General features: G+C 33.6%; 2 protein-coding genes and 2 non-coding genes across 5 annotated transcripts in view; 1 reads left to right on the top strand and 3 right to left on the bottom strand.

The window, feature by feature from the left end:
• Positions 1-59: 59 nt before the first annotated feature.
• On the bottom strand, positions 60-2,106 carry LOC140755451 (uncharacterized). Its single transcript, XM_073090714.1, has 2 exons — positions 2,005-2,106; positions 60-1,676 (listed from the first exon to the last, which is right to left on the bottom strand). Exons 1-2 carry the CDS (start codon positions 2,072-2,074, stop codon positions 208-210), a joined length of 1,539 nt encoding a protein of 512 aa, XP_072946815.1. The 5' UTR covers positions 2,075-2,106; the 3' UTR covers positions 60-207.
• A 7,132-nt stretch (positions 2,107-9,238) lies between these two features.
• TRNAD-GUC (transfer RNA aspartic acid (anticodon GUC)) lies at positions 9,239-9,310 on the top strand. The gene has a single exon. It is a non-coding gene; the product is annotated as a tRNA-Asp (tRNA).
• Positions 9,311-10,463: 1,153 nt separating this feature from the next.
• Positions 10,464-10,543, bottom strand: TRNAL-UAG (transfer RNA leucine (anticodon UAG)). Its single transcript has one exon. It is a non-coding gene; the product is annotated as a tRNA-Leu (tRNA).
• Positions 10,544-12,026: 1,483 nt separating this feature from the next.
• The window catches only part of Sdc (Syndecan), a 318,705-nt gene continuing 313,871 nt past the window's right edge, over positions 12,027-16,860 (bottom strand). For both annotated transcript variants that reach the window (XM_073090696.1, XM_073090703.1), the window contains one exon: positions 12,027-16,436. In XM_073090696.1, coding sequence (XP_072946797.1) covers positions 16,264-16,436 — 173 coding nt within the window. In that variant the 3' untranslated portion in view covers positions 12,027-16,263. The remainder of the gene's footprint in view (positions 16,437-16,860) is intronic.

The following is a 16,860-nucleotide window of genomic DNA, read 5'->3' as shown; positions in this document are numbered from 1 at the left end:
GTATGTAATGAATTCAATAAAAACATTTTGTAATGAATAATTCAGATCGTTTATTTTTCGTTCAGAATAAATAGTGCTTACAATTTAAGAATAAGTTATATAAATAAATAATTTAAGACTTGTGTCTATAGGCAAATACGTCATGACAAGTTTTCGCTTCTACCGGAAGTCGTCTTGACGTGGTTGCTGGCCAGTAAGGCTGCTTGCTTACAGGCTCTGAGCGTTGGCATGAGCGGTGCCCATCCCAGAAGTGTTAGCTGAGGAGTTGATCACCTTGTAGCCAGTCTGCAGACCGTGGCTTCTGGCGGAGGACGCAGCGGAGCCAGTGCCAGTGGTGTGAGTGTTTACGGTTGTGCGGGATCCGCTGTAAGGAACGTAGGATTTCAGGGTTCCGTAAGTAGCTCCGGTGTTAGCGGTGGAAGCGGCTGATCCGTATCCGTTAGTGTTGGCGGTGGCCTGGATGGCGCCAGCACCGTTGACATCAGCAGCAGAGTTGGCTGTGCCGTAGCCATGGGTGTTTGCGGTGGACTTGATGGAACCGTATCCGTTGACGTTAGCGTCAGAGATAGCTGAGCCGTATCCTTGGGTGTTGGCGGTAGACTTGATAGCACCGAAAGCATTTATGTCGGCGGCGGAGTTCGCTGTACCTTGTCCATTAGTGTTGGCCGCGGAGTTAATTGAGCCGTAGCCTAAGTTGGTGTCGGCGTGGCGGTGCATGTATCCAGCACCATTGATGTTAACATGGGAGTTGGCGGCTCCGGAGCCCTGGGTGTTAGCGGTTGTTTGCGCAGTACCGTAGGCGTTGGTTTGGGCAGTAGACTTGGCAACACCTCCGACTCCAGATTGACTGTTAGCGTGAACATTCTCATGAGCGGGAGTGTTATAATAGAGACCGAAGCGCCAGCCCTTCTTGGCTACTCCATTGTTAAGGTTGGCATCGGAGGACGCGGAACCGAACCCTTGAGTGTTGGCTGAAACGACAGCGGATTCGTGACCGTTGACGGTGGAGGAAGCTGAGCCGTATCCTCCATTCGTTTGAGATTGAGACGAAGTCTGGCCAGTTTCACCTTGCGACTTGGAAGAGGCGACACCGTAACCTTGGGTCTTAGCGGCGGTGACCGACGATCCGTAAGCGGTGTTGGCGTTCGAAGACGCAGTGCCGAAGCCAGATCCGAAAGTGTTAGCGTTGGTTGCGGTAACTCCGTAGCTTCCCATGCCGTTAGTTTGAGCCGAGGATTCAGCTAAGCCTGAGCCGTCACTCTTGACCGAGGAGATAGATGATTCAGAATTGCCGTTGACGACAGCGTTGGATTGAGCAGCCACGGCACCAGGGGCCAGCATCTCGTAGCTTCCTTGAGAGGGGACTTCGAAGTTCTGTTCGTACGAGACAATGGTTGCTGGGGCGGGTACAGCATAGTATGTGGGAGTCGGTGCGTTCTGGGCTTCAGCTACAGCCTTGGCACCACCGTATGTGTTTTGGTCATCGTAAGCATGAGCTTGGGCGACTAATTGACCAGGGTAGGCTTCGCCGTATCCGTTTCTAGCGAATTGGTTGTCGCTTATCGCACTGCCGTATGCCTGGACGGCATTACCGTCGATGGTAGCAGACCCCGTGGCTCGGTTCCCGCCATAAGCTTGCCCCATGGAGTAACTGCGTCCATCGCGGTATATGTAACCTGCAATAGAAATAAATATTAAATAAAAATATTTCTTATTGATTTCATAGTACAAAAATAAGGAGATATTTAATAAAAATATTTAATGGAAATCTTTGGTGAAGCTATGTTCACCGGAGGGTTCCAGGTTCCATTCCGTCTAGGTATTGAAATAATAATTATCTGTGCTGGATCCGATGCTTATTAATTCTGTATTAATCGATCTACAACTAATGTAGTGGAAGGTAAATAGTGGACAATTTTCAAATAAATATTTATATTAATTTAAAGTAATATTATTTTTTGGATTGATTCAATTACAAATTAATAAATAGTAAAAGTTGCTTACCGTTTATGAGGACGGGACTAGAGTGGCACAGAGCGAGGCAAGTCAGAGCGACTAGGAGTCTGGAGGCCATTTTGTTAATCAGATGAGAGAAGACGATTGAATGAATGTAGTGAGAGCATTTCCCCGCGTTTATATACTTAGATGCGCGACCACCACTCCTCGTGGCCCATAGCCGTGAACTTCACCTAGAAAAATCGACAGTCGTAAAGCCTGATATATTACGGTAGATTAATGGCGAGGTACGATCTCGGTTTTTTAAGATGAGGGAGCAAGGAGTTGCATGACTGGATAGATAGGTTGATTAGAAACGACCTAGGTGCAATGACCCTGCAGTTTATTTGTATGCACGTTTTCGGTTCAATTTAAACGGTAACATGTTTTTATAGCTTGCGAAAATAAGTACCTACGTTAAGTAGACCTAAGGAGCAATAACATCGTTTCTTTGATTAATTTTGATTTTCACATATTCTTTAAAGCAACGTCAAAACTAAACAATAATGATACCCGACCTTAAGGGTAAAGTAAGGGTAATGGTTTTAATTGAGGGTTGTATTACGTAGTAACTATTTATTAATCTGTGGTTCTGGTGCAGTGGTCTTAATACCGGATTTATATAAAGGTATTTGTTCCTGGCACCCAAAGGGTATCTTATTGTGTGTGGGTAAATCAAAACCAAGATAATTGCAATGTTTCGAATCTTTGGATGGCCAATAAACATGACGGCAATTATTTGAGCCTATTTGGTTTTTCTTACAATAGATATGTATTACATTTTACTATAAGTATACCTAAGCTACTAAGTACAAAATGAAATAGAGCTTAAAACTTTATAAATTTTGAATGCTTTCGTAACATTCCAAATTCTAATCAAAACTATATAAAATACGACTTATTATACTTTACGACGAATAGGTAGGTGCAGTCGCTATACCTGTCTGATTACGTAGAGAGTTCCGGGTTCAATCCTGGCAAAATAAATATCTAAATGATTTTTTTTGTTTGTATAAAGTACCAAGTGAGTAATAGGTACTTTATATTAATTACAATCTAGCCTAATTTAACACTAATGAGTAATTCTACGCTAACTTAAACTGCTAAATAATCATATAATGATGGTCCTCTGACACAGCACTTCTTTGTTTTATCACATAAGGGAATAGACACATTGTTCTTGTGTTCATCTAAATGATGAATTAAGATTTTTGTTCTGGATCTCTGTATTCGTGTATTTGTTTGTGTTTGTATTGTAGAAAGTTTCTTTTATGATTTTTTACTATTAGCTATAGAAAAGGATAATCATATTCTCCTGAATAAAAACCTCATTATTGACTAATAAACTTAACAGATGGTCAAAATATTGTGTAAAATTTAATATCCAAGAGAAGCAATACAGGATTCCCAATTAGTATACAAATTGTTCGATAATTGGCCATAAAACCAACACAAGATAGAACGTTTTAATGGCTACTCTACAAACATTGAATTAATTCCAGATTTCCTTCTAGCTTATAAACTTTCTATTAGGTTGACCTTAAGGTAATAAAATGTTTTCGGTGTAAATTGATATTTTATCTTACATTAAATAGTTTCGAGGTGTCAGCGAATATGTTTTAACATGTTAAAATGTAGAGAATGTCCGTCGAAAAAATGTCGCTTGTTTAGAACTGTTTTTAGGGTTTAGTAACCAAAGTCTGTCTGTCTGTCCGTGTGTCCATCTGTCACAAGATTCTATCTCTTGAACCTACATAAATAGACACTTGAAATTTTACATACCGTGCCTTATTATGGCCGCTATAAAAAGAAGCTAAATAAAAAAGTAAAATATTAAAGGGGACTCGTACAGAAGAAACCGGACCTTTCTTTATTATTTATGATTTCGATAAATGACATCTTAAATATTATAGAAAAGGACATCCAATTCTAATAAAATATTTTCAGGTTTTGTAGCTGCCTTACAGCTTACTAGGGAGGGGGGACGGGTAGAAACTTAAAAAAAAATATTTTCCCGCCTATATTAAGGGTGGCGTCTGGAGCAGCTACCGCTTTATAGTCAAATCAAAATCAGTTCAGCCCTTTTTATGATTAGCCAAAAATACTTCGACTATTCAACGTACACAGGGGATTTAAAAGTACCCTTTTTATCAAATTTCAAAGCATATTTATTTATTTATTAATTTATTTACTAAATCCAAAGTTTGAAGAGATTGCAACCTAACTTCGATTTTCTATGTTTATGGCTACACATATAGCGTATAGTTTGATCACGTACTAGGACAAAGGTCGCGGCTAATTGCAGCCTAAATGTGCGATGATGGTATGATGAGTTACAAATTTAGAGGTCGATACCTTAGTTTGATGTGCGCTATTAAATTAGAATCTCAACGAATAGCGGTATTTGTAATATTGGTACAGCCACATTATTATCCAACCATTTCTTTAGTTCCACACTTCTATATCCTCTTACTATTTTTTTTTATTGTAGAAATTGCATTGTGTGGACTATATATCTACACGATAGGTGGCCTTTAATCATGAATATCTGTAATCAACCCCAGATAGGATTTTCGTCCTACCTAATGCCTGTACTAAGGCTTTACTATCTCTGAGGGCTCAGTTGAAATGCTCGTTTAAATCGCGTTCTTATCATGAATTTCAGACTAGAACAGCAGTTTTTATAACTAGGCAGAAGTAGGAATAACTGTGGGTTCTCCGGAGTTCTAGCACCTTTTCAAAGGAACCTAAGAGATCTTTTCTCCGACGAGATATTGTAAAAAATACTTTTAAGTATACTATAATAGCTGATATGGTAATTATCAATCAAGTATGTGTTAAAATAAAACTATTTCTTCAAAAAAGTAAGAACTTTTATTCCCGCTCAAAATAAAACTCAAACGTCAAACCACGTTCTTCTTATTTATTATGCTGACTCATAGAATCTTACCAGCCTGTGATTATATAAATGAGAACTTATTATTATAAAAATAATATTATGAAAAGACGAAAAATAATTAAATAAAGTAATTTAAATAGATTTCTAACATATGTGACCAACTTTAGAGAAATTCCACATTTATTAATTTTATTCAATGCGGGTAGATGTTCAATGTTCAATCCAATAGATGTACCGTATACTAATTTATTGCTTCATTTTTTTTATAAAAAAAAAAACACAAGTAAACTCGCAAAAATATGGCGGATATTTAGTGTATTAGGTTATATTTTGAGTCTTTTTATATTTTCTAATAAAATGTAAGATTAATTACATCCTTAAGTCAACAATCTTCGGAACAACACAGTTGGAGGCAGCCAGGTAAGTTATAAAATTAATGAAGCCAAATTAATTAAAAAAATACCTATTTAGAGCAAGATAAGGCAACTAATCAATAGTTTTACGATCTAAAACCTGTATTCGTTTTATTATATAATTATTTTAATTAACACTAACGGTACATCCACTTTAATAAGGTTGTTGTCAACCCATTACAGTCCCACTGCTGGGCACAGGTCCTTTTAGGGTGAGAACGATTTTAAGCCATATACCACCGCGATTGCGAAGTGCGACTGTAGACTTAATTCATTCGAAGGTTTTCTTAAGAATTCTCTTGCGTACCTACAGATTTCCCCACGATATTTTTCTTTGCCGTTAAATAAGCAAACTTGAAAAATCAGAAGTGTTTGCCTGGGAATCGAAGCTGGGGCGCCCCGATTTAGAGTTTCTAACCAACGATTAATGTTAGCGCAATGTAAAAGTCGGTACAAGTATCTATAAACGACAATTATGCTTATCAACAAACATTCAACAGACTTAACTGACGTATCCGTCATCTTTCTAATATTTTTGATAACGTTTTTTATAATGAGATTTTTGTTTCCGTTTCCTTTTTATTATTCAAATGTACTTTGTAGGAAAATAGCACGCAAGCCACCTTTACTGCCCAATAATATTTGTAGTAGGTATATATACGTTATTAATGCTTCAAAGTAATACCCTGCAAGTACGAGTATGTCTCAAACTTCAAAATACAAAATATGTGTTTTGAAGGTGGTAGAACCCTTTGTGGTTCGACTCCGGGAGCACCACCGCCACACCTATTTCTGCCTAATAACAGCAGTGTTAGGCGCTGCTGTGTTTCGTTTTGAAGGGTGTGGTAAGGGAGACATACTTTTCCGAGGCGTTCCAGCTTAGTCCTCAGGGGTAGCGGCGCATCTGTGGCCGACCTTATGTAGGAATATCTAATCCTATCTGGGGTTCATTACAGATGTCCATGGGCGGTAGTAGCCACATATAATCAGGTGGACTGCATGCTCGTCTGCTACTCCTATATTATATAAAAAAAAACAAACATTGGTGTTTCATCTAGGAATATTTAGAAAAAGATTCCACCCTACTCGGACAATGATGGGCTCTACCATTTAATTATTGGAGTGCTAGTCTAGTTGTTTATTCAGAAAGTAATTAAAAAATAACGTAAGTATGTTATGTTATTAATTTTTCCAATGTAATGGAATATTTTATAGTTTGAGTCCACACACAAAGCACCACCGCTATCTATCTTATTCTGTCATATAACAGTAGAGTTAACCGCTACTGTATTCTGGTTTAAAGTACGTAATAAAGTAGAGACACTTAAGTAGGATATTTGGACTTGGTCCCTAGAAACAGGAACACAAATCTTATCAAGGGTAGATTTTATAGATGTCCATAGAATATAGTGGCCATTTAGTATTAGGTGGACTGCATACTCATTTTTCTTTATTTAAAGTGGTGTAAATAAAATGGTGTTAATAAATCTTTTCAATTAAAACTTGCTGATAGATCTCTCGACTTGGTAACATGTACCATATTTGACTTTCTCTGTCAGCAGCTCTATGTTTTGTCTCTAAGTCAAACGAGCTTTTTTGAGGAGCAAAAAATAACTAACACGTCCGCGACGGTCAGTTGAAGTGTCGCTTAATATTATCCTATGTGTATAAAACTCGACCAGAAATCTGACTACAGAGTAATGTTACAATAGACATGCTGCAAGCCGGTTTTTTGTCGCCAACTGTAATAACTCTCAGGCCTGGAATTCTCCCTACAGATGGTGAAGCTTGCAATCTTAACAATGAACTTTTTAGGTAGCTTACAACAAGATTTTTAACATCGCTCTTTGAATTTCTTCATATAGATTTAATAGCAATAAGCGTAGCAAAAATATCACCATATTAGAATTTTAGATACTTACAACGTTTTTTACTATGTCAGGATGAAGCCATGTTGACGAGACCATTATACCACAGTACAAATATGGATTATACCAAGATTACTTAAATAAATAAGTGAGGTTTACAGCTGTCGTTAATGTGGAATTAAAGGTTTTTATGGTGTTCCAACATTTTTAAATATTTTTGGGCGGCCAAATTGTACTCATTCCAGGGGCGACCGGTTATAGCATAGACCTTTTTTGTTGACCTATTTGCAGAGGGCGTCCCGAACCTCTGTCCCGCGACATAGAACCCCATGACTTTCAAAAGTTTGCCCACACTAGCTCTATATGATCTCTACTCTACACACTATGCAAATAACCCAAAATCCCAAAAGTGACTGTGGTGCGTCGATTAATTATATCCACCGTTTTGATCCGATATCTAATGTGTTTCGCTGAAAAATAATTTATAGAACACATTTATGCTACGAAATATCATTAATACACGTAGACTTTTTCTAAGGACATTAAAGAAATATACTACTTCAGCTTGAGGTTGCTAACCCTGAGAACAGTGACCTTAAAATAAATTGATTTATTTACAAAATGGAAGTAGCACGAGCATGCAGTCCACCTGATGGTCACTGCATGTATGTATGGACTGGAGTATGGACATCTATGGTTAACACCATATAGAATAGATTCTACCTGAAACAGCCCTTAGATGCGTTGCCCGACGACTAAGATGGCCGCCTCATTCATAATGTTTTACCGAATGCAGACCGGCTTCATGCTAGAAATTGATATGTGGCCGATGGCGGTAAACAATAGTATCACTGCCACCTTTTTTATAGATTTCAATTTTGTCCAAAAACGTGGAATTAAGGAGCTAAATAAATATAGTTCACACAACTAAAAAAACGCTTTTATTATACTATTTACTGTTCCTTAATTGATTCCTAGATTGAAAGTGTATTGTCATCGGTTTTTGATAATTCTTCAAAATTTTGAATTAAACTGAACGTTCAAAGTGGATACAAATCGGGTTCAAAGATTCCGTTACTTGTTACTTACATGCATACATACATACCTACAACCCAAGCTAATAAAAGCGTGTTAAAAACGGAAAACGTGCTGCAAAATAGTGTTTAATAGACCCGTTGACATTTTGGTACCATGCTCGTAATTACTTAAAGAATAAAATCTTGGAAAGCAGTAATTGTACAGGGACACATTATAAACGTGTCGGTTTAACTGCAGTGGCACCAACGTCACACCGGTTCTCTACTTCTACTTTATAACCCTAATTAATAATTATAATTTACCCGTGTCAAAGGTGCAAAAAGAGCTTTCTTTCAAAGCCGGCAACTCCTCTGGTGTTGCAAATGTCCATAGCTGTCGGTGACTACACTCCATCAGGTAGCACGTCTGTCTCATAATTTAGGTATAGATTTATTTTAAAATAATAAATGCGTAAAGTTATATCGATCGTAATGGGTTCTATCGATTGGGAGATTTATATGGTATTTATAATCCGTTATTTTTACTTTCTAATAGATAAGTAAATGTTTTAAAAACCTACATAAATTATCATTAATATTTCGAACAACAAGTAGTAATTGTTGATCGACGCATTAAAAACTGAAGACTAAAACTAATTGGTTCTCCTGCACCCTTGTTTTGAGGCAAGGCTAGATTCGCTAGTACCTAGTAGAAAAAAAATATTGTAACGGACAATTTTGTGAGTTCCTCTGTAGGCTGTATGTATTTTTTGAACAAAAGTAATCCTTATGATATATTTTGTAGGTAATCTGGTATCTATATCAATTAAAAATTACCTTCCTTTGGTCATATTTTCAAACACAATGTGGTCTAATAATATTTCTTTCTATTAATTTATTATTTCTTAAGCGTTTAAAATGTACACGAAGTCAGAAACCACGCGATCGGATCGATAAATAAGATAAGTTATAAATAATCACAACCAACTTTGTAAGTGTGACGTAGCTATACAGTAGATATAAATATTTTTTAACAGAACTAATAAGTCTTCGGTAGTATAGTGGTCAGTATCCCCGCCTGTCACGCGGGAGACCGGGGTTCGATTCCCCGCCGGAGAGATTCTTTTTATTATTTTTTATTGTTTATTTTTTTTTATTTTTTCTTAATTCATTTGATAAGTGGAAAAAATATTAAACAGTAACAATGATATTAACAATTTATGATATTTTTTTCTGTTTTAAATATAAATAATACTTTACAAAACTGATGGCTACCATATTTTTATATTAAATACATAACAAAACATCCTCCTTTATCCAAAGTAGGTATAGTGATTAGACAAAATGGTTTTTTGCATGGAAATAGCAAAAGCAACTGGCTTCTTTGTTCCCAAGCTGTAAAAAAATCGCCTCAATATAAATATTACTTATGTAGACAAATTATATTTTTTGTAACTTTGTAACAAAATTTAAATAAAACACAAGATTGTATATCCGTAAATCATTTTCAAGAAGTGACAGCATTAAAAATGCATAGATTTTTTTTATAGAAAAATAACGGACAGCCATAGAGAAAGTGCAGTTATGACAAATGTCGTGCAATTAAACATTTCGCGAAATTGATTTCTCACGTCACCAAACCAGTTATTCATTAGTGGGCGGTTAGGTACAACACTAATTAATTACTTTCGAATAAATAACCAATTTGACAACCAGTTTAAATTTATCTTTCGAACAGGACTCGTTTAGCAGTTTGATGTCAATCTTGACTTCCTGTTTTATTAAGAGCCGTGCGAGAAACTATCGAGATTTGGGTAAATGGTAATGGTTTAAATGGTAAAAGTAGCCATTATGGGATAGTAACCAACGAGCGTCAATACGCAATCCAGAGTTTAATGTTACACTGCATGTTAATTCTCCTAGTTCATGTAATCTATGGACATTGACAAACCGACGGCAATATATGTGGCCTACCGTGGTTGATATCGTCACATATTTTTAAGGATTTGTAAAATATTTTTTGTCGTTGATAACCTAACATAATCTGAACTTTTTGATCTTATGTTTCATACTATGAGAATTATTAATTTCGGCTATTAATACAATTTATAAAACAAATTATAAATATCATAATGTAGTTATTATTACATGAAACAAAATAACATGAATTATAAAATAAATTTAACGTATATTTTATTGTAAATTCGTTAGTTAAATAATAAAATAAAACGTAACGAAACTAAATATACAAAAGTAAACAATAAAAAGAATTTGACAGCGGTGGGATTCGAACCCACGCCCTTTCGGACTGGTGCCTAAAACCAGCGCCTTAGACCACTCGGCCACGCTGCCTCTGACGATCGTATGCGAAATAGTTTTATAATTTTTAAGGTGTATACACACGTGACTCAACATAACGGGACATACTGTAATCTTTGTATAAACGATTTTACATTACAATATTTATGATATTTATAGATTAGTGTATTCTAGGTGACCTTATTTGATATTAGATGTTTTTGTTAGTGTTTTTTGCATTATTTGAACTGTTACTTGGCCTCATGCATTGGAAATTAAATGTAAAAGATGATATTAAAATTGTAATTATTTCATTAGTTTTCTTAAATGTTGTTTAAGTTAATTACATTTTTTAAATTGATATGTAAATAGTGTAAAGAATTGAACGCGCGTTTTACTAGTTGTTTGTTTTTTATGTTATCTGTGGTTTTCGTGCTTGCCAACCTAACCTAAAATCATCGCGGCAAGTTCTAAAATCAGTGAAAAGGTATTTACTACTCAGTTCAAGGTAGGTTATATTAATTATTCATTTATATTGTTGCTTAATTTTGGCAATTTATTGATATGACCATAGGCGTTAAGGTAATTAAATAGAATCTTTTCATATAAATAAACGATTGCTAGCGGATCCCTTCTTTAAATATGGTTAAATACGATATAATAAATGAAATTGTATTATAGATGACGAACTTAATTACTATTATATTTAAGGTTCCATTTATATTACCTTAATATTTCAACAATAAACAAAAAAAAAATTAAATGTATCAGAACATTTTAATTAGAAATATATTTCCGGCTAGGTGTATACTGTATATTCAAAGAATACTTACGCAATAAAAAAAAGAATAATAGCGGGCAAGGAAGACAATGAAGATTATGTATAGTAGAGGTCTTACAATTGATTAAAAGTTGGATTTTGGTGTTCCATTGAATTGTACTTTTTACTTTTAGTTTTTTAAGTACCTATTTTAATTTTAATTCAAATTATACTTTTCATAGACTAATCATAGGTGTGAACTCTACTTTGTATTAAATAAATACCTAAAATATCACGGAGTAAGTATAAACGTGATGATTTATCTATTAACTCTCATCTTGTTTTTTTTTTTGTTTGACCATTTAAGTATTGTGTAAACATCGAATTGGGGTATTTGTTTTGGTCAAAGCTTGTAGAAGGTTATAATACCAATGTCTGTTTAAGTTAAGGGGAGGAAGAGGGGAAGAGTTTTACTTATGTTCGCTGACATGGTGGAAAGGGGGAAAAAAGTAACATAAAAATAACTGCTTACGGAATTCTCGAATACGTAATGATATAGCTTATAGCGTAATATGGGCTGCCTAAGCCTTAACGTATAGGTTTTAAGTATGATTCCTCGAGTTAATCTCACAAGAAAAAGGAATATTTTGGACAAAAAAAATAGTCAGGCTCAAATAAAATAAAACAAAGTTTTAATTTACACCTGTGGGTATAAATAAATGAAATTTCTTAAACGAAGGAAATAAAAAGGAATATAAAATAAATAAAACAACACAATTGTTCATATGACCTGTATATTTACCTAAGTGTAAAGGAGCTTATTTACAAGGTGGACATCAATATGTTTATGCCTACCCTTATTCTAACTGCCTTATCATAAGCTAGTCACATGAAAACAATAAAAATATACTTCTGCGAGTGACGGATTTATTTATAGTTTTTATCACTACCTCTTATCACTTCACGTTGCAAATATACCAAAGCTATGTCTGTCTTTTAATAACGCGTTTTATTAAAAGTAATAGTGCAATTTGTTTGATGTTCACATGTTATTCTTATGTTAATTGCACCCCAATAATATCCGGAGAATGATCATTGGTTTTTGGGGTTAAACCAAATACAAACATATTTACTTTCAATAATATTATTATGCAAAATGATTTTTTAAATGATAACGGTTTGTTAAATTGTAATTTGCTTACTGATAACCAACGACATCTCAAAAATATTACTTGACGCTATTTTTGTAACAATAAAAATGGTATAAATAACAGTTATAATAAATCTTATAACAGTTTTAATTAAATAATGTGGTAATGACAGATTATAAAATAGATTTTATCAATAATAATCTTAAATAAGATTAATATTTGTAATGTTAATTTTTATTAAAATTATTATTAATTATGACGAAATATTTGAGATTATCAGTTTTATTTGCATTTAATCAGTGTGTAAGAAGTAGTGATATAAACGAATTTGGAATTACAATTTCTGCATATTACACTCCCTGTGTAAATAACACTGCTACACATGTATGTAAAACATCAAAAATTTCATCATCATAGGATTGGCTATTTGTACAAAAATATATTATTAGCTACCAAATAATAATCAAACAAAATTCCAATCCTGTTTGTCAGTAAAATAAAATAAATAATAAGTATAATTTATACATCTTGTCTATGATTAGAAAATGTTTTCCGTATGAAAGACTGATTTATAAAAAATAAACGAAATATTAATAAAATGAAATAACGGAATTTTATTATGTTAATATAGTTAATGAGGCCTTAAAATGAATATATTTTCATTTTAATTTCACTCTAATATGTTTTCCTATTTTGGAGTTTAACATTGTAACATACAAGATATATGCATACTGTAAAAACATGAGATTTACTGTTTGTGTCAAGAAGTTTCACTAAATGCATAGAATATTGTTGTTACATTGAGGCGTTTTGTACATGGATACAATATTAAATATCTTAGGGACTAGCAGTGTACCCTCAGCTCTATTATTACCATGGCTGCACCTTAAGAGTAAGTCTTGTGACATAACTTTATTATTATAATGACAAATCAAATATCAAGGCCCCATAGCTAAAGTGCTTTAAACTATAAATAGTAACTTAATCGCACTTCGCACGGCAATTGTTATTTTGAGGCCCTAATTGATAATGTTGTTATTCAGATTGTATTGTTACCACAAAGGCGTTTCTGGCGCGCCATTTTGTATGGAGCTTAACAATAATTATAGTAAATTGACGTTATATATAGAGACTTAGATATGGTAAAGGGCTAGTCACCAAGATATCCACCACAAAGCGCGTAACATTTCGAAACATTAAAAAGCAACTAAGTTAGCATTGAACTAAATATAGTCCATTATGTATTAGTTAAAAAACATCAAAGTATTTGGTTAGGGAATATTACTATTATTGTATAAATTACTCAGTTTAGTACTAAAAGAATTTACAATTACAATTTACAGATCCTTACACTAGGTGAGGTTTTAGGTATTTTGCACGATTATTTAATTTTTAAATATTGATCATAGAGGAATGTTTCTTGATATTGCCTGCCATTATAAGACTTGAACTGCAATTAAATATTAATTAATCTTATTAACTCAAATATAAATAAAAATATTACTATCCACAACGTGAATCCATGAGGTGCGTGGTACAGAGGTGATCAAGTGTATCTGTATGTCATGCGAAGGATTCCGAGTTTGTTCCTGCGCAGATTTCTAATTCACCTGTTTACGTTCTTGTTACCAAGGTTACAAGCACGTTACAAATTACTGTTATTTTTTGGGAATCAAAAGTATTTTTTTACAAAAACATTTAAGTGCAGCACAAATCCATATAACAGTTAATCAATAGAATTAATTGAAAACTACACTTCTAGTGAAATGTCCAATACGTGCTTCGTTTCAAATATTTTTTACACACGAAGATAGCGAGTTACATTAAACGACTTAACATACTACGAATTTTAATTGTTTAAAATTTTACGAAACATTGAATTTTAAACGTTATAATAACACCACTATCGTTTCAATAACGATTATTTAAAAGTAATTGACAAGCTTATTGCAATAAAAAATACATTCGAAAATGTAAAATAAACAATGATATTTTATATGTCTAGATGGATCGCCGGACTCTCGATAGTCCCGCATAATATAGTTCAAAATTGGAATAAATTATAATTGTCTGTGGTACCATAGATAAAAATAAATAGCTAGGGAATAGTGCATCCGGTAGTTAGCACACACATTTCGAATATCTATAGATCATTTGTTTGTGATTTGTTCCATCATCCGATATCTAAACATATGCAATATCTTTGTAAAATAAATTAATAAGCAGTTGAAAATGAGCACGTCTGGTTTAGATTTTAAAAGTAATATTATACAGAAAATGGCACGAATGGTCACAAAATGGAGGACAAACGCGTGAATAAAAATTCGTTGCACAACCTATTCATAGAAAATATTAAATGTAACTTATAATATAGCATGACAAGAACAAATAAAACATTATATTAAAACAATAAACACATTCAATTCCTTACTCAATTCATAGCCGAAAACCGGAAAATATACCAACAAAATTAGTTGTACACATAAATAAAATAAAGTAATGATATCTCCAAATAATATAAACTCAATATAAGTGTAGTTAGGATGACAGTGGGTTGAAGATATGATTATATTAAATTTACATAGGAACAATATTATATTTACGAAAAGTACAAAAATGGATTTTGCAATATATAAATTATACAAAAGCGCAGCATATAAAATTCGATGCCAGACTTTATATTTTAGATCTACGTTTATATGCGTTACATGTAATATTAGTAGTTACATATTGGGATGTGATTTGCAATAACCACATAATATTGGTTACACTAATGTCACTATAATGTCACTACTGTGGTTAGAGACGCTACATTTTTCAAGATAAACATAATTATTATATATCCTAATTAATATCCGGCATCGAGGAAACGAGAAAATGAGTAGATAATTCCTATTTTATAATTATTTTACACATCATAGACATACAAAGGATATGGACGTGTCCATAGACTAATTCGAGATTTTTTTTTAATCTACGCGAAGATAATAAAACTAATGCGTGATTGGCAATATACAGTTGAAGAGGAAGCGGATGGCACATTTAATTTTTACAGAAAACATTATACAAGATCTTCCATTCAGATTCAACTATAGATTAATGATACCCCAACAACACACAAACCACATTGGTCTCAAAAATCGAGCTATCATCTTTAAATGAAGGGACAAAATAAACTCCTATTGAATGACGTACACTTTCTAGTATTACATCAGTCAAGTAGAACATATTCTAAGTCATTTCTACTCATTATATTATTGGTCTCCATATTATGGCACAGTTCTTAATGCCAATCAGTATATTACTATGCAGTCTGAGTTTTCAGTATGTACTGCAGCTGTTATAGTTCACACGAGACTTATTCGTATAAAAATCATGATGTACTTAGGAGTCTATTTTGTCATTTCGTTTGTCTTCAATAGATTAAGACGTATAAAGATTGTCACATGACTTATAAATATCGTACATGATATTTAAAAAAGTTGGTCTTAACATTGATATTACAAATTTTTTCAAATGTTAATGCAAATTACATGAATAATTCATAAAGTGCATATCTCGATTAATTTAACAACGTGATAGTACGTGGTTTGTACACTTAATAGTACAATCAGTACATCTTGATATTAAAAACGGATATTCAATCGATAATTTATGTTTTCGTTATAAATACGGTCACAGAACAAATTTAGCCACGTCAGAAAATATTTAAACAAAAGCGTGTAACGAGTTAATTATAACACGCATAAAATTTTAAATATGGAATCCGCTCGTTGGCGGGAAACGTTGTCTTTGGTCTTTCGGCCATGTTTAATTTATAGTGACGTTTAGTAAACACGTGGCATGGTTTGTTCTGTGTCGTCTCACGCGTAGAATTCGCGGTTATTATGACCTTTCCCGTACGATGCGGCTGCAGGGCTCCTCTTGGGCTCGTCCAGCGCGTACGATCCCTCGTCCTTCTTCCGCATGCGATACACTATGAACATCACTACCAAGATGGCGCATAGCAGGCCGACTACCGCGCCGCCGATCACAGCTGGAATGGCAAAAAATAATGATAAATTAGAAATATACTTTTAAATATGTCTGCAAGACTCTGTAAGATTGTAAAAGGAAAGTGCATTACTGAGAAGTTTAATTACTTATAAACTAGAAGTAGATACATAAAGTTAAATTACTTGTGCTAATTAATTAATTAATTCCTTTTAGAAGATCACGCTATAATGGTAAGTTTGTAAATACACATAAAATTATCTAACAAAATCAGGGTGTCAAAATTCTAGTATATTTGTTTATATTCTCTGAAATAAATGATAAAATAAATAAAAATAAATTTGTCTCTTAAAAATATTTGTTTATTTTTAAAAGTTGGAAGTTATTTTATTATCTTCTTAACATGTGTGCTTTATGTCTGTTATTAATTAATTGGCCATAACGTCACTTTAATACACGTGGTACAA

This window comes from Epargyreus clarus, unplaced genomic scaffold (assembly GCF_041222505.1).
Source record: "Epargyreus clarus isolate Ecla_fem2 unplaced genomic scaffold, WU_Ecla_fem_2.2 ptg000003l, whole genome shotgun sequence".
Taxonomy (NCBI): Eukaryota; Metazoa; Arthropoda; class Insecta; order Lepidoptera; family Hesperiidae; genus Epargyreus; species Epargyreus clarus.
Note: the sequence above shows the minus strand (reverse complement) of the source record. Positions and strands in the feature narration are given on the sequence as shown.